The sequence below is a fragment of the Lycium barbarum genome, chromosome 11 (genome assembly GCF_019175385.1).
Source record: "Lycium barbarum isolate Lr01 chromosome 11, ASM1917538v2, whole genome shotgun sequence".
Lineage (NCBI taxonomy): Eukaryota > Viridiplantae > Streptophyta > Magnoliopsida > Solanales > Solanaceae > Lycium > Lycium barbarum.
In genome coordinates, this window is record NC_083347.1 from 90507927 (window position 1) to 90527313 (window position 19387).

Here is a 19387-nt window from a genome sequence, read left to right on the forward strand (position 1 = left end):
CAACTCGTGCAGCTGCAACAGTCTCTTTTCTCCAGCTTGAACCGTGTCTAAATTCAGCTTATTTATCGCCCAATATGCTCTATCTTGAAGCTCAACTGGTAGATGACATGCCTTACCAAAGATGAGCTTATAGGGAGATGTGCCAATAGGAGTTTTGTAGGCTGTTCTGTATGCCCACAGAGCATCATCGAGCTTCGGTGACCAATCTTTCCCACTCACGCTCACAGTCTTCTCCAAAATCCTCTTAATTTCTCGATTCGATACCTCCACTTGACCACTCGCCTGAGGATGATAAGCAGTCGCTATCTTGTGTTTCACCCCATATTTGAGCAACAATTTGTCAAAGAGCTGATTGCAAAAGTGCATACCTTGATCGCTGATGATGGCTCGAGGGGTCCCAAACCTTGTAAAATGTTCTTTTTCAGAAATCTTGCCACCTCACTAGCATCATTGGTGGGAAGTGCAATGGCCTACACCCACTTCGAGACATAGTCTACAGCAACCAATATGTTCTTATTCCCCTTGGACGGAATGAAGGGACCCATAAAGTTGATACCCCACACATCAAATAGTTCAATCTCTAAGATGCTCTTCAAAGGCATTTCATGACGCTTGGAGGTGTTTCCGGTTCTCTGGCCGTTATCGCAGGCTCTCGCAAATTCATGAGCATCTTTGAACAAAGTAGGCCAATAGAACCCGAACTGAAGTACCTTCGCAGCTGTTCTGTCACCCGCGTGATGACCACCATAGGGTGACGCGTGACACTTCTTAAGAATCGCGGGGACCTTTTCCTCTGGGATACATCTTCTAATCAGTTGATCTGTGCCAACCCTGTATAGATAGGGCTCATTCCATACATAGAAACAGCTATCATGCAAAATCCGCTTCTTCTTCTCGTGATTAGCACCAGGAGGATAAATATCATTCACTATAAAGTTCTTCATGTCTGCATACCCTGGCACCTCAGTTGATTGAAGAGCAAAAAGTTGTTCACCAGGAAAAGTCTCCTTAATCACCACTGCTTCATCTATATGTTCACGATCTTCTAATCTCGATAGGTGATCTGCTACTTGATTTTCTACGCCCTTGCGGTCAAGAATCTCAATGTCAAACTCTTTCAGCAACAACACCTAACGAATAAGCCTCGGCTTTGCATATTTCTTCGCAAACAAATAACAAACTGCAGTGTGATCAGTCTATACAATCACCTTCGTGCCCATAAGATGTAATCAGAATTTGTCAAAGGTGTAGACAACCGCCAATAACTCCTTCTCTGTGACAGTATAGTTCATTTGGGCTACATCAAGTGTCTTACTGGCATAGAAAATAGGATGAAAAACCTCTCTCTTTTCTGACCAAGGACAGCTCCCACAGAAAAATCACTTGCGTCACACATCAAAATAAATGGCAGAGACCAATCGGGTGCGATGATAATAGGAGCAGACACTGACCTCTTTTCCAATTCATCAAAAGCTGTCAGACAGGCTTCATTAAACACATACTTCACATCTTTCTCTAACAGGTTGCACATTGGATTAGCGACTTTAGACAAGTCTTTGATGAACCATCGATAGAAGACTACATGCCCAAGAAAACTGCGCACTCCCCGATCTGAAACGGGTGGTGGCAATTTTTCAATTGCTTTAATTTTTGCCTTGTCAACTTCTATGCCCTTGCTCGAGACCTTGTGCCCAAGAACAATGCCTTCGCGAACCATGAAATGGCATTTTTTTTCCAGTTAAGTACCAAGTTCATTTCTTCACAACGAGCTAACATGGCATCAAGATGGTTCAAACAGTCGTCAAAAGAATCCCCAAAAATAGAGAAGTCATCCATAAATACCTCCACATAGTTTTCCACCATAGCGGTGAAAATAACCATCATGCATCACTGGAAAGTACCTGGAGCATTGCACAAATCGAATGGAATCCTCCGAAATGCAAACGTACCATATAGACATGTGAATGTGGTCCTCTTGATCCTCAGGTGCAATCATGATCTGGTTGTAGCCCGAATAGCTATCCAGAAAGCAATAATAATCGTGCCCAGCAAATCTATCAAGCATCTGATCCATGAAGGGCAAAGGAAAGTGATCTTTTCTGGTGGCGTTATTCAACTTGCGATAGTCAATACATATCCTCCAACTAGTAACAGTGCGTTGAGGCACCAATTCATTTTTATCGATTTCTACCACAGTCATGTCCTCTTTCTTCGGGACACATTGTACAAGACTTACCCATTTGCTGTTAGAGATGGGATAAATAATGCAGCTATCAAGCCACTTGAATACCTCTTTGTTCACCACCTCTTTCATGATCGGGTTCAGTCGTCTCTGACACTCAATACTAGGCTTGCTGTCTTCCTTCAATAATATGTTGTGCATGCAAAACGAACTACTAATACCTCGAATATCAGCTATCGACCACCCAAGGGCTCGGATTCGATTTCTTTGTACTCGTAACACACGTTCAACCTACACATCAGTCAAATAAGCAGAGAGGATTACAGGAAATATATCTCCACTACCCAAGAAAGTATAGCGAAGATGAGGAGGTAATGGCTTCAACTCAAGAACTGGAGCCTCTTCAATAGATGGTTTCAGCTTCTTCCACGACTCTGGTCTGTCTAGCTCCTCAAATGGTGGGTTTGCTCGTAAATAAGCACATGAATTGTCAAGAATGCTAAGACACTCCTCGACTTCTGCATCAATCATCAAGTCTTCCCCATACGCCAAAGCTATCTCTAAAGGATCTCGCGAAGCTAGAAAGTGATCTAACTCTGCATTAGTGAGCTCGGGCTCTACCACGGTAATCATCTTCAACTCCTCATAATGGGCTGGAAGCTTGGTAGCTCTAAACACATCAAAAGTCGCCTCTTGTCCATCAACTGTCATGGACATCTTCCCATCTATCACTCGGATCACAACATCAACAGTAGCCAAGAATCATCTCCCCATTATGAGAGGAACATTCTTATCTGCCTCATAATCAAGTATCACAAAATCAACCGACAGAATAAACGGGCCTACCTTCATAAGAACATCCTCAATAATACCATTAGGATAAGCAAGAGATCGATTATCCAGCTGCAATGTAATTGTCGTTGGCCTAGGCTCACCCAAGCCCAACGTTCGGAACACAGAAGTGGGTATCAGATTAATACTAGCACCCAAGTCACACAATGCTAGCCCAACTTCAATGTTGCCAATAGTTATCGAAATCGTGAAGCTGCCCGGATCTTTCAACTTTGGAGGAATTTTACTCCTCACTCTAGAACTACACTCCCCAGTAAGTGCAACAGTCTCAAACTTTGTCCAACGCCTTTTGTTTGCAACCAAATCTTTGATATACTTAGCATATTTTGGAACTTCTTGTAAAAGCTCCACCAAAGGTATGTTGATGTGTACCTATTTTAAGAGTTCAAGAAATTTCTTGCAAGCCGAATATGCTTTCTGTTTCTGAAGTCGCTGTGGAAAGGGAGGGGTTGGTCGAACCACTTCCTCAACGGGTTGCTATGCGACTATATGCTTTGGCTCAGCTCTCTTAGCAGGGATAAGTTCTGCTACTGCTATGTTCTTCTTTTTCAGAGGCACTTCTTCAAGTTCTCTGCCATTCCTCAAGGTGACTGCCTTGCAATCCTTTGGATTCTTCTCAGTATCACTAGGAAGAGAACTCGGTGGTATGACATTCTGCATAAGATCCATCTGCTCCATCTGATGCTCAAGCTCTTGAATAGATTTCTACATCTCACTCTGAACTTTCTGATTCTGCTATTGCGTTACTTGTGTTTGAGCTATGAGCTGCTTCATCATCTCTTCTAAATTTCTAGCTGGCTGAGCCTGAGGTTGCTGATAATTGTTCGGCTTGTGGCAGTCCTGCTTCCCGAATAGAGTGTTGTAATTATTTCCATAATAGTTTTCCCGATTTCCAATACGACGGTTTTGCTGCCCCACAAAATAGACAGACTCTGGATTCAATAGGCAATTGCTATAATCATGAGGCTCACCACAACTTACACATGCTGCCTGCTGAATATGTTGGACTGGTCGGATCTGCTGAGCTTGAGGAAACGCCCTCAAAATCACATTAGTAAGAGTACTTATATCAACTCGAATAGCTGCAACATCATCAACTTGAAGAACCCCAGTAGCTTTTTGTGGTAACCCCCGACTAGTTTCGTGATACTCATGATGACCTTTGGATATCATCTTAATGAGAGCTTCCATCTCTTCATATGTTTTGTTTAAGATCTGCCCTTGAGCTGAAGCATTAAACAAGGCCCTTGATTCATGGTTAACACTACTAAAAAACCAGCGTTTAGTGACGGAATTTTAGCGACAGACCATATTTTGTCGCTAATTAACGATGGATTAGCTACGGATTGCTCATTTTGTCGTGAGAAAAGCAACTAAAATTTTATCCCATTATATAGCGACGGATTAGCAACGAAAACTGAATTTCGTCACTAATGATTAGCGCGAAATTTTGGCGCCTTAAATTTCACTACAGATTTAGCAACAGAAGAGGCGCGACAAATTTTATTTTTATGTAGCGACGGATTCAGCAACGAAAAATCCGTCGCTAGGACTTTTAATTTTTCTCGAAAATATATATATTTGCAGGAACGGAAAAATTCGTCGCAATATTAATCATTAAAAGAAATCAATGTATTATTTAGCGACGGAATATAAAATCCGTCGCTAAATATTAAAAAAAAGATATATCCTAGGGCACTCATTTATTTCCTCTCACTTCAAACTCACCCAACATAGATATAGAGAGAGAGTATGCGAAATTGCTAACATATAGAGAGAGAGAGAGAGAGAGAGAGCACAACATAGATCAAAATAATGTGAATCTAGGGTTTCTATTGTGTTTTTCTCTTCTTCTACTGTATATTTTATCTAAAGGAAAGGTATGTTTTGATTTTTCTATGTTTTATGGGCAGTTTCTTTCTTCTTTATCTCCTTCTTTGTGTTTTCTGACATTAAATCTAAAATAGAAATTAAGAAATCTGTATTTTTTTTTCTTATTATCTAAAGGACAGAGCGTCTTTAAGTGTTTTTTTTTTTTGGCTAAAATCGAAGTTGGGTGTCTTGAAAACTGTTGGGTTTATAATTTATTTGAAGGTTAAGTGTTGGGAATCTCTATTTGGGCCAAAATCTGATGAAAATGGAAATTTGACCTTTGTTTGTGCTAAACCTTGTAGGATAATATTATTTGGTGGTTAAAGTTTGTTTTAATTCATTGCATGTCGAGAAAAAGCTTGAAGAACTCAACATTCTTTATATTCTGTGATTTGAAATCAGTGTTAGTGAACTGGGTTTCTTACTCGATATTTTTTGTATTCTGTGATTTGAAATCAGTGTTAGTGAACTGGGTTTCTTACTCGATTGTTTTTTTTATTTCAGTTTCAGTTTTGTTTCAGTTTGTCATTTTTTTAACTAAAAGGTGAATGATATGTTCTGTTTCACTAAGTTATTTCAGCTTGTTCTTCCATTTAGAGGTCTTTCGGTTGTAATAATGATATGAAGACAGAACATTAATTTGATTGCTTTGTTTATGTCAACATTAATAGGAACATGAATAATATAGAGCGTGATTGGATGTACGATAGGTTGGATGGCCGAGGGGGTATAAACTCTATCTTTGTAATCGGTGTAGATAATTTTATCCAATTTGCACTTTCTCAACGAAATTACATGAGCGGTAACAAGGTTAGATGTCCATGTAAAAAATGTCACAACATTAAATACATGGATGTTGAAATCATTGAATATCACCTTTTTAATTTTGGATTTGTTGAGGACTATTTTGTTTGGGAGTATCAAGGGGAAAAAGATGTGATCGGTGAGATAGCTTCTGGTGATGATTTGCACGGTGGTTCTCAACCTGAATCGGGATTTGATAATCCATACCGACAAATGGTCTTGGATGCAGCTGGTCCCAACTTTGGTCAGGGTTTGAGTTCGCAATCTTATAGCAATATTGAAGTTGATTTTTCTCATCCTTATGAACCTTCAATGGAGGAGGAGCCTAATCCTTCAATGGAGGAGGAGCCTAATCCCGAGTCCCAAAGATTTTACAATTTGCTACAAGCTGCTGATGAAAAATTATATCCCGGTTCTTCTCTCTCTCAGCTTGCAGTAGTCTCCAGAATGTTAAATATTAAAATGGAGAATACTTTGTCACAGAGAGGTTATAACCAAATGATACAATTGTTGAAAGAGGCTTTACCTGAAGATAACAAAGTGCTTGATAGCTATTATCAGACTAAGAAACTAGTGTGTAGTTTGGGTTTGCCAGTTGAAAAGATTGATTGTTGTGATTCAGGATATATGTTGTATTGGGGTGATGATGAACACCTTACATCTTGTAAATTCTGTGGTAACCAGAGGTATAAGCGTCGTGTCGGCTCTCGTAAGAGGAAATTGGTCCCTTACAAGAAAATGTATTATTTTCCTTTGATTCCTAGATTGAAAAGATCATATGCATCCCATGCTACAGCTGCCGACATGAGATGGCACCATGAGCATACACAAAAGGATGGGGTAATGCGTCATCCATCAGACTCTGAGGCTTGGAAGAACTTCAATGAAACTCATTCTTTTTTTGCTGCTGAACCAAGGAATGTAAGGTTGGGGTTTCTAATCTAGCCTTAGAAACTGTTAACTGATCATGTGTGTCATACCATGTATAATTTTCCCTTTTATTGGAATTGAACAATGTTTCTTGTAATTACTAATATATAGAAGAGGCTTGGAAGCAGCTGGCTGTTGTCTTGCCGGCTTGCCGACCAAGGCCTACTTTTGTAATTTCAATCTTAATTTTGGTCTTCGTGTCTAACACATGTTGACTCAGATAATAGCCGTTGCACATGCGCAGTCCTAAATTGCCCTTCAGCTATGTTGACGATGAAGTGGCCGCTTCAAATTGTGTGTAATTTGTGTGCTTTAGCTCTCTTTTCATTTTCTGCTCTGCTGTTTCCTGATCATTTACCTTTGTTTGGTTGTTTGATTTCTGAGCTTCTTCATCTGAGGTGATGAGCAATCTGTTACCGCTAATTTCTGCACAATTATTGGGTCCTTTTCTGCTATAATTTCGATTCTCTTATTCTTCTTTGTACTTATAATCTTTCGCAAGTTTCTGCAGTTCGTTGGTGTTGAACGTCTTTCTTTTTCCATTTCATTTGAAAGCTTTGTTGAAGATTGCTGATCACCACGACAAGGAGATTGCCTACGCTTTTAGTACCAATTTTGAGGATAAATGGTAGTTTTCCAGATCTAGGTTTAAAAGTTTTGTTTGCTCTTTAGTTGAAATAAATTAGTGTTTGGTCGATAGCATACATGAATCAGTTTACAGCTTGTATTATGAGCAGTTATTTTTCTTTATTTTGGTTAATTAGAATAACAGTAGTACATACTTTAAAGTGTAACTCTCTCTATATGTTTGTATAACTTTGTACATGTAAAAATCATTGTCCAGGTGAAGCTTCTACAAACTATTCAAATTCTACAGATTTCTAAGGGTAAGAAAAAATAGCATGACGTTGCTGCCTGAAACAAAAATCGTCGGTCCTTGGCAGAAACAAACTCTAAAATCAAGCTCAAGAGAGCTAATTTATATAAACAGTTGTTCACTTTCTGTAAAAACATGATTTTCATGATCTATTTTTAATTTACATCTACACTCATTATTAATATGTGTAGTTTGAGAGAACCATCATTTGCTCGGATACTATAAACAAACCATGTACAACCAGTTTGATATTGTTTCATGGGTTTGATTTCAACTATAAGTTATTCGTAGGTTTGTTACAATTGGAATTTTCTATTTTCACCACATTTTTTTTCCTTTGGTGGTTGAAAAACTTACAGCAGTAGCAGTTTTGGTAATATTTAGTTCTTCATAGTAATTGTAAAATTCAATTTTTTGCATAAGAAGTGCAGCCTGCTTGCATTTTACTGGTTACTTTTTTACTGATGGTTGCTTTAATTTCCTCATGTCCACATTTTTTTGTAGATATGGCTCGAGGCAGAGGTCGAGGTAGCGGAGGTCGTGTAGGAAAGTCCTCATTTAGGTGTGATTCTACTGGTCGTGCAAACATGCCTACCATTCCCATTCCCACCACAGTTAGTCCTCAACAAGGTGGTACGAGTTTCATAGGTGGGCTAGATCCTATAAACCAAGTTCAAACTTTAAGTACGCCACCGGTTCAAGCCTCAGGTCTGTTTATTGATCCTCGCATATAATATATTGATCTTTGTAATATAATATATTGGAATTCAACAATGTTTCTTGTAATATATATAATATATTGATATTGGGATACCCCACATTATCGAAAACAAAGTCTTTGCATTGTTGAGATGATAACTGGAAAAGATTGAATGTTGTGCCATAATTAGTATGTTGTAGTAGTTTAACATATATGTATGTTTCTTAGTTAATAATTTACGAAGACTATATATAAATATGTAATCAGTGAAGTTCTTCTTTCTGGTATTACCATTAACTCAACCCTTCATCGTTGTACTCTCTTGGTCCAATCCTTCTCTGTTGTCTTCCTCTACTGGTTCTACGTGTTTTCATGAACAAAAGCTTCATCTTCCTTCTTATTAACTAATTAAACTCCATTCAGGACCAACACATCGACTCTAATTCAGCTGTTATTAGTTTTTACAAATTATGAGTGTTATCTTTTGCGTTATGCTTTGTTAGGCAGGGGCAGCGCTAGGTGGACATAAGGAGTTCAATTAGATTCCTTTCATCGAAAAACTATAATACACTGCAAACATAATTTAAACCAGCAACAACAACCATAATTTAAACCTCTCAGTTTCCTGCATGTGGTAGCAACTATTGCCTCTTATAATAGAAACTATAAATTGTAGGTTTGCTTGTGTAACAAGCTGCAGATTTTGTAAATCATGATTAGTCATATTTGTAGACTTGCAAACAGCTTGTATAAAAACCTCTTTACTAGCAGCCTACTTGCATTTTACTGGTTACTTTTTTTACCGATGGTTGCTTTAATTTCCTCACGTCCACATTTTTTTGTAGCTATGGCTCGAGGAAAAGGTCGAGGTAGCGAAGGTCGTGTAGGAAAGTCCTCACTTAGGGGTGATTCTGCTCGTCATGCAAACATTCCTACCATTCCTATTACCACCACAGTTAGTCCTCAACAAGGTGGTACGAGTTCCATAGGTGGGCCAGATCCTATAAACCATGTTCAAACTTTAGGTACGCCACCGGTTCAAGCGTCAAATCACGGTAGTAACCCAACCATCCCTGAATTATTTCCCATTACACCTGATCTGAGCAGCCCAATAGATGAGGGTACATCAAGCCAGAGCAACACTATCAGCGAAGAAGAGTCCAGTAGTCATCGTAGGCAGCGGACACTTACACTTGTTACTCTTACTCTTGCAGGGTTAGTCCATGCTTGTATTTTTTATATATATATAATTTGTGGTAGGCCTTGAAATAATGTTTTCAAATTTATGCAGGTTGGAACCTTCTAAAGAATGCTCTAATACCATATCCGCATCTTTCAAAAATCAACTTGATCCCAATGGAATCAATTGGAAAGGTGTCTCAGAAGATACTAGAGATTTTTATTTTGAGGAATTCAAGGTATAAATTTCATCATAATTCGTTTTATAAGTGTCTTAGCTTTTATAGTTAGGATACTAATAATATTAGTTTACAAACTGTTTTCAGAAGACATACCATTGGGACTCTTCGATTCCTGAGAGTGTATTCAGAAAACATTGGAATACTAAGGCGGCAACAAAGTATAGGAATTTCATTAGCAAAATTAAACAAAAAAGGATTAAGCCGGATTATGTGTCTGATAATGTGTGGGAACGTTGGTTGCAACTTTGGGCGGATCCTAAGTGTGTTGAAAAGTCAGAAATAAATGCAAAGAATCGTTGTGGAGGGAAAGAAGTTGCTGTCGGGACTCACACAGGTGGCTCTATCTGCATTGGGGAGCATCGCAAGAGACTTGTAAGTATATATATTTTTCATACACTCTTAAATTTTTTATATTTACTACTTGAAAAATGCTACTTGAAAATTGGTTTTTCAAGGTGTTTTTTGCAGTTCTTGACTCTGGTTTACCTAGGTATATATATATATATATTGCTATTTTCTTGATTACTATGTTATTGTCTTTCTTGAATTATTTAGGTTTGTCTATTGTTGGTTATACTGCTATTGTTCTTGGTGTAATTTTCTGAAATGAGTAACTTTTGCATAGGCTGTTGCAAAGGGTCGAGATCCAACACCAGGTGAGGTACATTTGCACGTCCATACACATGATCATGATGGAGAATCTTTTGTTGATGAGCGTGCCCGAGCTGTCCATGTAAGTTCAAAATTTTATAATTTCAGAATTAAACTAATGAAAAACTTAAGCCTTATATGATGACTTTAGTAAATAGCCCGACTACAAATATGCAGATAGTATTTTCTGGTACTGTGCCTTCAGCTTGAGATAACACTCTTTAGCAACTTACTGCAAGGAAATCCTTAGCAATACCAATTGCACTTCACTTTATAGTTAGATCATTGACACAACTGATTATCTTTGTGATAGTATAATCCATGAATTGCACTGCTTTTTCCTAGCTGCTGTAAACAACAGTGTTTTGCCCAAGCAGTACTGCCCATTCTTCATCTGATCTGCACAAATGATGCACTGATTCCCTCCAGCTGCTTACAGTAGCAACATGTGAAATCATCTGCAACTTTGTGAACCTGCAGATCAGAAAACCAGCAAGCCCAGGCTACAACTGCTTCCCAAAGTATTTTCCTTCGTGTGTGTCCCCAACTATCCATATGAACTCCCTTTCATCCATATTTTCCATGCATAGGATCAATGACCAGTACCAACTGTAGTAATAGACACCAGCTGCTAGCTGCACTGTGTGGTCTGGTGGAGCTGTAGAAAAGTGACTATCTCCATGCCAATGTACTTTTCCATTTGCTGTATATTGATCATTTATACTTGAAAAAACAGTTTGTCACCTCAACTTGCATTATTTCCCATGTCATTGTAAAAAAAAACAGTTGTTTTCTGTTGTTTTGACAGTTCCATGCAGACTAAGTACCTGTTGTCCATTGATATTTCCTCTGTGCATTTGACCTAAGATCAGTGATACCTGCAAAAAAGAAAACTTTATTAGTGAATAAAAATATCACCATGTTCTCCTCCAAAAAGACTTGAACATGATGATAATATGTCTTTTTCATTCCAACACCAACAAACTTGTTGTTTAGCAATGAATATCCTGCTGTTCTTCATATGAGCCAGTTCTAATCAATCTCCACCTCTTCAAACCAAACCAGTCCCACAATATACACCAGCCTTGAATATAGTACCCTCCTCCTCCTTAGTGTCAAGCTTTCAGACTAGTATGTTAATAAGCTTTTGAGCATACCACTTCCATCTGAACATGACACCACTCCCTGCAGTCTATATTTCATGATATGCACTGTAAAAATTGTTCTTATATCACATCCTGTGCACCTAGGATCAAGAGAACAAAGACATAAATCCACCTTGAACCACCCTTGCACCAGCAGAAAACAAAACTGATACAAGCAGTAGACTTCATCTGTGCTGGTTTTCCTATCACACCAGCAATTTCGCCAGACACCAGCAATTTCACCAGCAGCTAGCCTCCAAGCCAAAATCCTTATTTCTCCATGGATTAGTAATATCAAGCTTCTGGTGTTTATTCCTTGCTGCAAACCAGCAAACACCTCCAGCCTTGTCTGCACAGCAGCAGCAACAAGTGCTGCATTTATGCAATCTTGTGCCTGTTAGTCTCTATAACTTGTACACCAACATCAACCAAACCAAGTCCGCAAAGTGACAACACTAGCCTGTTCCCGTGATGCAGTGGAACCAGTTGGTAGTTGCCCTATTCAAACTCCCATAGCTGTGAATGAGTTTTGAAGTTGCATGCATATTTATACAAAGTTGTTAGGATTACTTGAATGGCTCATTATTCTTGCATTGTTCTGCCTGTTGAATTGTTGATAAGGATCTCTGCTTGGTCCCCTTATGAATGTGCTTATGCATAATTTGCTTTTTGTTAGGTATATCAATTTTACTTTTTATTTATGAAGCTGCATATGCTATTGATGTTGGTCAATTTACTTTTGCTTGATATAAACAGTCTACTAGACAGGAAGAACTGAAAAGTAGTATCAGTAATGACTTAAATCAGTAGGAAATAGCCTGAAATTGTCCTTCTATCTGTTGTTTAGGAACTCTAATTGTATTTGTTTTCATGTTCTGTTACTTGACTATGAGACAGTGTATATGATCATTTATATCCAAGTTGTATGAAACTCTTTTTTGTTGGTCATCATGAGACTTCAATTCCAACAAAAAATGGATAAATATCTGCTCCCTTATCTTTGGAATTCATTTCTCTTTTTATTTGGTAAAATTGAATGGTTAGTATTCTTGATGTTTTAATTTCACTACTTATTACAGGAAAGATATCAAGAAATATTACGGGAAAAATCACAGTCTCAGTCTGATATTGATCAATGTGAAGCATATTACGAAGCTGCTGGGGGAACAAGGAAGAGAAGAATATATGGTCTTGGATCTCAAGCAAAAATTTATTATGGGCCGAATCTTTGCGTCAATTCTGGCTTTAATGCTTCAACATCAACACCACCTTCAACTTCTCAATCAGCACCGACAAAAAATATGGAGGAGTTAGTGATGCGATTGATTCCTACACTGACTGAACACTTGCTTCCTTTATTTATTGAGAAGGCACGCGGAGTGATTTCTTTACCATCACATCATCCAAATACTCCTATTGAAAATCCATCAGTTGTGACACCCATAGTGCCTCCTACTACTGCTGCTAACGTTGACGATGTTGATCCTTTAGTTTCTGATGATGATTGTAGTCCTTCACCCATGCATTAGTTCTTTATGTTATCTATTTTTTTGTTGGAAAGAACAAAATTATGCACTAACAATACTTGACGGATGTGGGTTCTTTTAGTAGTTGATAGCTTGGCCTTGTCGGTGTTTTGGACTTAACGATGAGGATTTCGATATCTATTTTGAATCTTTTTTGTAAATGTTATTTTATGTGAATGTCAGTTATTTTTAAGGGTATTTGTTAATTTATATTTGGTATGTTTCAACAGGTGTATTTAAAATAAATAAATAAAAAGATTTTTAGAACAAAAATATTTGTGACAGATTTGCGACGGATTTTGGTCGTTGCTAGAGGGAAAACAGTAGGCTACGGACTGCGACAAACATTGTATTGTCACTAAATGTCGAGCATAAATAATTCAAATATTTTGCAACGGATTAGCGACAAAGGTTTTCGTCGATAATTTACTAAAACGACGAAATGAAATATGAAATTAGTCACGGAATTCATCAAAATAGCGACAAAATATTCCGTTGCTATAATGTGGAACGGATCTCATACGTCGCTACTCTGTCGCTAAGTTTGCTACGGATTTCATTTTTCCGTCGCTAAGAGGTTAGCAACGCACAAAATCGTAACAGACGACTTTTCATTGCTAATCTGTCGCAACACATGTTTAGCGACAGATATATGCTGATTAGCGACGGAATACGTCCGTCGCTAAACGTTGTTTTTTTTGTAGTGTAAGTCTTTCTACAAAATAGTTTCCAATTATCTCCTTTGGCTGCATGTGATGTGGGAAATCTCGCAAATAACCCTTATACCTTTCCCAAGCGTGTGGTAGAGATTTAGAATCTCTCTGAGTGAAGTTAGCAATTCTTCCTCGCAGCTCCTTTGTTTTCTTGGGTGAGAAAAACCAGTCGATGAACTTATTCGATAATACCTCCCAAGAAGTGATAGAACCAGCAAGCAGATTCGTCAACCATTCCCTCACTTCACCAATCAATGAGAACAGAAATAAGGACAACTTCACATAATCATTGGGAACATCTCTATATTGGAAATTCTCGCTCAACTCCACGAACTGCATCAAGTGCTTATGTGGGTCTTCATTAGACTTACCCATATACTGGCACGTATGGTGCACCAGCCGCACTATTCCTTCTTTTAACTTAAAATTTCCAGTAATGTCAGGCCTAACGATAGCCTTAGCAATAGTTTCCAGACCAGGTCTAGCATAGCTGGACAAAATAATCTGTTGTTCTTGTGCCCTCACAGCCGCTCTTGCACCCTGTTCATTCATGTTTCTGTTTCTATCCCTTTTGCCTCTTCAAGAGCAAGTCTTGCTACTTCATCAGCCATTTTTCTCTATCAGTGTAAAGTTCTTTCGATTTCGGGATCAAGATCAACTAACGGTTTTCCTGAACTCCTAGTGCTTGGCATAAACCAGATAAACCTGAAGTGACACAAGTAGACCAACAAAAAAATTAAAGACTTGAATAGAAAAACAAACTCAAATTAGAAAAACAATAAATTTTTCTAAGGCCCCGGCAACGGCGCCAAAAACTTGTTGCTCCCAAACGCACACGCAAGTATACATGGTCGTACAAGTAATATAGACTTTTAGGTCCAGATATCGATCCCACAGATACTTAGATTCTACTGTTAAACTAATTCAAATTCGAATAAAACTATTCAAGAAAGTGAAAATCAAGGTGTTTGTTGTAACTAAACTAAAACTGAAAAGTAAATAATTTGTGATCGGTGTTTTTGTGACTGCGAGTATTTTGACAAAGACTGTAAGATTTATCAGATGAGAGAAATTTCCAGGGTTATGACTTTCGACAATCCAGTTGATCTTTTGACAATTCTACCTATCTTATTTCCTAGATTATTAGTTGACGGGTTAATTATAATTTTATGAGTATCTTCTGAGTTGCTCACAAGCCTGTAGATGCTACTATAGCGCCTATATCCCTATGGTCGCCAGAGGTAACAAGAATGCATTTACTTCTCCGTATTCAACTAAGCAAGGCTAAAGGGTATATTCCTATCCTCATTAGCGAAACGGTTATATCGAACAAGCCCTATTTATTCTTATTATGCATGCAAATTCCCTATCCCGTTTAATTCAGACGCCACAGATAGTGTTCAACTATTGGCCAGATAATCAAACAATTAAGATCAAGAATAAATAAGCAACCCAAAATATGAAAAATCAATAGATAATAATTGTCGTCAAACCAACTATCATGTCTTTCGCCACAACTCTAGAATTAAGAAGTTTAGCTACTCATGATTCTCAATGAACAACGAGAATTCATGAGTAATCTAGGGTTGAAAAAGATGAAAATAAAATAAAATCTAGAGAGAGAAAGTAAAACGGCGGCTTACAAGTCTTAGAATATCCCAGCACACTGTTTACAGCTAAATAAAATGTATATTTATAGTCTAGGGCAAAAAATAAATTAAGTAATCCTAATCTTGATCGAACTGGGAGAACTTTCGCGCGAAATGGCTTGGTGCGCTGCCCGGGGCGACGCTCCAAGAGGGCTTTTCAGTTTCTTCTTGTTCTGAGCTTTTTCTCCAAACTTTGTGCAGGGGCGTCGCCCTGAGGGGTTTTCAGATTCTTGTTTTGTCCACTCTCCTCTTCGCTTCTTCTCGTGCACACTTGGTCCTTGCTTCCAAAACTTGAACAAACTGCTCGATTTCTAGTCATTTGTCCTCATTGTACCTAAACACACAAACCATATCAACATAAGCACGAATACAACGATTCCATCATAGAAATTGCGATTAAAGTACTAAGAACGAGAGGTAAAGTGACGTTAAATTTTTATATTTGTGCCAAATATCAATACTACACTAACTGACTTGTAGCTAATCATTATTTACCTAATTAACCACTAATTGACTGATAATTAACTCTTAAAAAACTCAACTAACTAATGATTAAGTTATGTCCACCTTGAATCCACTGGATCCCACTTCTTCAAGTACACCCTACATATCATGTCAGCACAAAAGGGTGTAATAATATCACCTCAAAAATTTTAAGGGCCATAAAATCCCTAAAATTTACCTGCTTACTTTAAAAAGTGTTTGTGTGTGTAATCAGTGGATGTGTCATGGGCCAGGTGTTGTACATATGAAAGTGTAGTGGCCACGTGACGAAAATGAGAAAGTGAGAATGATGTGAACCAATTGAATGGAGAGAAATTTGCATTGTGACTTGTGAAAGTGTGATGTGTGAGGTGTCTGTGTCTGCTTTGTGTATGTCAAATACTGTCAATTTTGTGGAGAGTGTGTGTTGTGTGTGTATTGACAGTTTGTCACAGTGATAAGAAGGGATTTTGCCACAATAAAAATGCATTGGTTGCACCTAAGATATAGCCCAGTGATCAACGAAATAAGTTGAGCATCGTGAATTTTCAGGTTGAATTTACCGCAGCTAAAAACATTAGGTGATTTCTTCTTATCCGTTTTATTCTTGGTGGATAGAGTTACCTGGTACCTGTTGTTGGTGGGAGGTCGTAGATATCTTGTGAAATTAATCGAGGTGCGTGCAAGCTGGTCCGGATACCACGGTTATCTTAAATAAAAAGAAAAAAGAGAGACGTATTGATTCTCTTTTTATTTCATTATTAACTAATTATTTTAGATTAAGAAATTAACATTTATACTAAACTTAAATATCATTAAGAAAAAGTATCCAAGTTACTAACTTATTTGTAAGACATTGAATTAAAAAATATATTTTAATTCTCCTCCTTAGATAAAGACAAAATTGATATTTTAAGCTCAAATCAAACTACTTATAAAAAAAAATTAAAAACAAATATAAAAATAAGACCTAAAAAAAGTATTTTACAATAAAAAAATATGAAATAATGAAGAGTGGGTCAAAAAATAAAATGCATCAACTGTACAAAATATCTTTATACCTCCATAAAGGACATGGTCACGGGTCCTAGTCTTGTGGCCAAGAATGTATGTTACCACTTGCCTTTATAGACTAAGATTCACATAATACCTCCATAAAGGACATGGTCACGGGTCCTAGTCTTGTGGCCAAGAATGTATGTTACCACTTGCCTTTATAGACGTCGGCATTGGATGAGCTTACATATCTATAAATACAGTCTTTACAAGACAACACACACATCCATAAGTATAATTCAAAGCAATTGTACACTATTATTCCAAGTTCAAAAGCAAATAATGGATACTTCGAAAATAGCCCACCAAGCTGGCCAAGCCCAGGGCCAAGCCCAGGTCTGCCTTGCTCATGCGATTTCCCTTTTTCTTAACTTTATATTAATAAAAATTAGCGACAGGCGAACTCCGTAGCTAAACAACAAAATTCGTCACTAGTCCTACTTACAACGGATTAGCGACGAAGTTAATTGCTAATTTCAATTTTTTTTTGTTAGTGTGTGTGAATATATACGTGTGTGTGTGTTGGTCCTAGTCTTAGTTTTATAAATATCCTTCCTAATGATTTGGAAGCTAAGTAATCACCTTTGGCATTTTTCATGACATGAGAAATAAAAAAAAAAATGGTTTGATCTTCTGTATGTTATACGTTATTTCGTGGCTACTAGGTTGTGTGGTAGGATGACTAAGATCCCTTCATTCTTAACTAGAACTTTTATGTTTTAGTTGTTGGATTAGATAATTTCTTGCTAAGAAATGTTTATCTCTCTCAGTGGACCTATATGACACAAATTTAAATTTGTTGTGTCTCTAAATTTTGTATACTGAACGCGTAAAACATTAATAAAAAAAGATCGAATATGGTACTGTGCAACCGACGTACGTACGTAAGGGCTGAAAATGATTTTAGCTACTACTTCCTATATCATAGATAACACTTGTGATATTGTTATGCATCAGGAAAAGGGTAGTCAATTAATGGAGAAGGTTGGAAATGCCGCACAGTCTACCATAGAAACAGTGCAACAGGTTTGGATATTCTTAATTATTATTTGTATCGATCAAACATGATCAAATTTTAATTTTAATTAGAAGATTTAGGTCAGCGAGTTAAACTCAGGGGATTCAGTTGAAACTATATAAAGTACTGGTCCTATATTTATTATCCATTGCAATAATTCTCATTCTTCTAACCTAATTTATGTACTAATAAGATCTTTTCTATTTGGTGATATTGATTTAGATGGCGCCGCAAGCGAAGGAAAACTACCAAGCTGGCCAAGCCCAGGGCCAAGCCCAGGTCTGCATTGATTATGTGGAAAAAAACATAACTAGGCAATAGTTAAAAAATAATTCCCAAATTGTAGCAGCATTAGTTACTTTTCATTTCATAGCAAGTAAAAAATTAAGACCTTCCTAATAGGAGTGTATATATGGTGTCTTTAACTTCGAGTAATAGGAGTGTATATATGGTGGTCCCAATATTAGTTTCATAGATATCCTTCCTAACAAGTTAGAAGCAAAATAATCACCTTTAGCATTTTTCTTGACATAAGAAATTAAAAAAACTCTTCGGATCTTCCGTAATTATATTATTTCGGCTACTAAGTTGTGTAGTAGGAATATGGTTAATATTCCTTCATTCTTATCAATAACTTTTAACTAGAACTTTTATGTTTGAGTTGTTAGATTAGATTATTTTTTGTTAAGGAATGTTTTACCTCTGTCAATACACTAATGTGACACAAATTTAAATGAGTTGTGTCAGAAAATTTTGTATGCCGAATGCATAAAATAAAATTAAAAGATCAAATGTTCGTTCGTGCAACTGATGTACATAAGTAAGGGTTGAAAATTATTTTAGCTACTAATTATATCATAGATAACACTTGTGATATTATTCTGCATCAGGAAAAGACTAGTCAATTTATGGAGAAGGCTGGGAACGTTGCACAGTCTACCAAGGAAACCGTGCAACAGGTTTGAACATTCTTAAATATTATTTGTATCAATGAACCATGATCAAATTTTAATTTTAATTAGAGGGTGAACAAGCTGAAATCAGTGGATTCAGTTGAACCTCCATAAACTGGTTCTACATATGATATTCATCGCAATAATTCTCATTCTTCTAAATTTTATTTACAAGTAATAATGATCTTTTCTATTTTTGTGATATTGATTTAGATGGGGCAGCAAGTGAAGGACACAACACTAGGAGCAGTTGATGCAGTCAAAAATGCCACTGGCATGAACAAATGAACCACGTCAATTTCTACCATGTTATGAAGATCGTATTTCTTCTACTTTAGGCTATGTCCAACTATGTTGCTTAGGTTTGAACTCTTGTTTGAGTCTGAATCAATAATATTGCAATATGTTTCTTATAATTAAGTAGGTTCCCTACTTGCATTTGAGCACTTTTGCAGTATATACATGATCCAACTCCACTTGGATGTACTGGCTTAATATGTTATTCTAATTGCTTTCTACTGCCTTTTAAGACCATGATCTAATTAACTATTATAG

At 37.2% G+C, this 19387-nt stretch overlaps 2 protein-coding genes across 2 annotated transcripts; both read left to right on the forward strand.

The window, feature by feature from the left end:
- Positions 1-7910: 7910 nt before the first annotated feature.
- LOC132618233 (uncharacterized) lies at positions 7911-13036 on the forward strand. The gene is made up of 6 exons (XM_060333296.1): positions 7911-8225; positions 9063-9416; positions 9529-9635; positions 9723-10010; positions 10264-10371; positions 12514-13036. Exons 1-6 carry the CDS (start codon positions 7982-7984, stop codon positions 12961-12963), a joined length of 1551 nt encoding a protein of 516 aa, XP_060189279.1. The 5' UTR covers positions 7911-7981; the 3' UTR covers positions 12964-13036.
- Positions 13037-17042: 4006 nt separating this feature from the next.
- Positions 17043-19361, forward strand: LOC132619189 (stress-induced protein KIN2-like). Its single transcript, XM_060334147.1, has 5 exons — positions 17043-17197; positions 17819-17887; positions 18102-18158; positions 18770-18838; positions 19046-19361. The coding sequence occupies exons 1-5, from the start codon at positions 17144-17146 to the stop codon at positions 19118-19120; spliced, it is 324 nt and encodes a 107-aa protein (XP_060190130.1). The 5' UTR covers positions 17043-17143; the 3' UTR covers positions 19121-19361.
- The last annotated feature ends 26 nt before the right edge of the window (positions 19362-19387 follow it).

What these genes read in the sequence shown, in the direction of transcription:
- LOC132618233 (XM_060333296.1), top strand. Translation starts at nt 7,982, where the DNA reads ATGGTTGCTTTAATTTCCTCATGTCCACATTTTTTTGTAGATATGGCT. An exon ending in GGGAGCATCGCAAGAGACTT is followed by an intron (nt 10,011 to 10,263) that starts GTAAGTATATAT and finishes ACTTTTGCATAG; the next exon opens with GCTGTTGCAAAGGGTCGAGA. An exon ending in AGCGTGCCCGAGCTGTCCAT is followed by an intron (nt 10,372 to 12,513) that starts GTAAGTTCAAAA and finishes TACTTATTACAG; the next exon opens with GAAAGATATCAAGAAATATT.
- LOC132619189 (XM_060334147.1), top strand. Translation starts at nt 17,144, where the DNA reads ATGGATACTTCGAAAATAGCCCACCAAGCTGGCCAAGCCCAGGGCCAA. An exon ending in AAGCCCAGGGCCAAGCCCAG is followed by an intron (nt 17,198 to 17,818) that starts GTCTGCCTTGCT and finishes GTTATGCATCAG; the next exon opens with GAAAAGGGTAGTCAATTAAT. An exon ending in AAGCCCAGGGCCAAGCCCAG is followed by an intron (nt 18,159 to 18,769) that starts GTCTGCATTGAT and finishes ATTCTGCATCAG; the next exon opens with GAAAAGACTAGTCAATTTAT.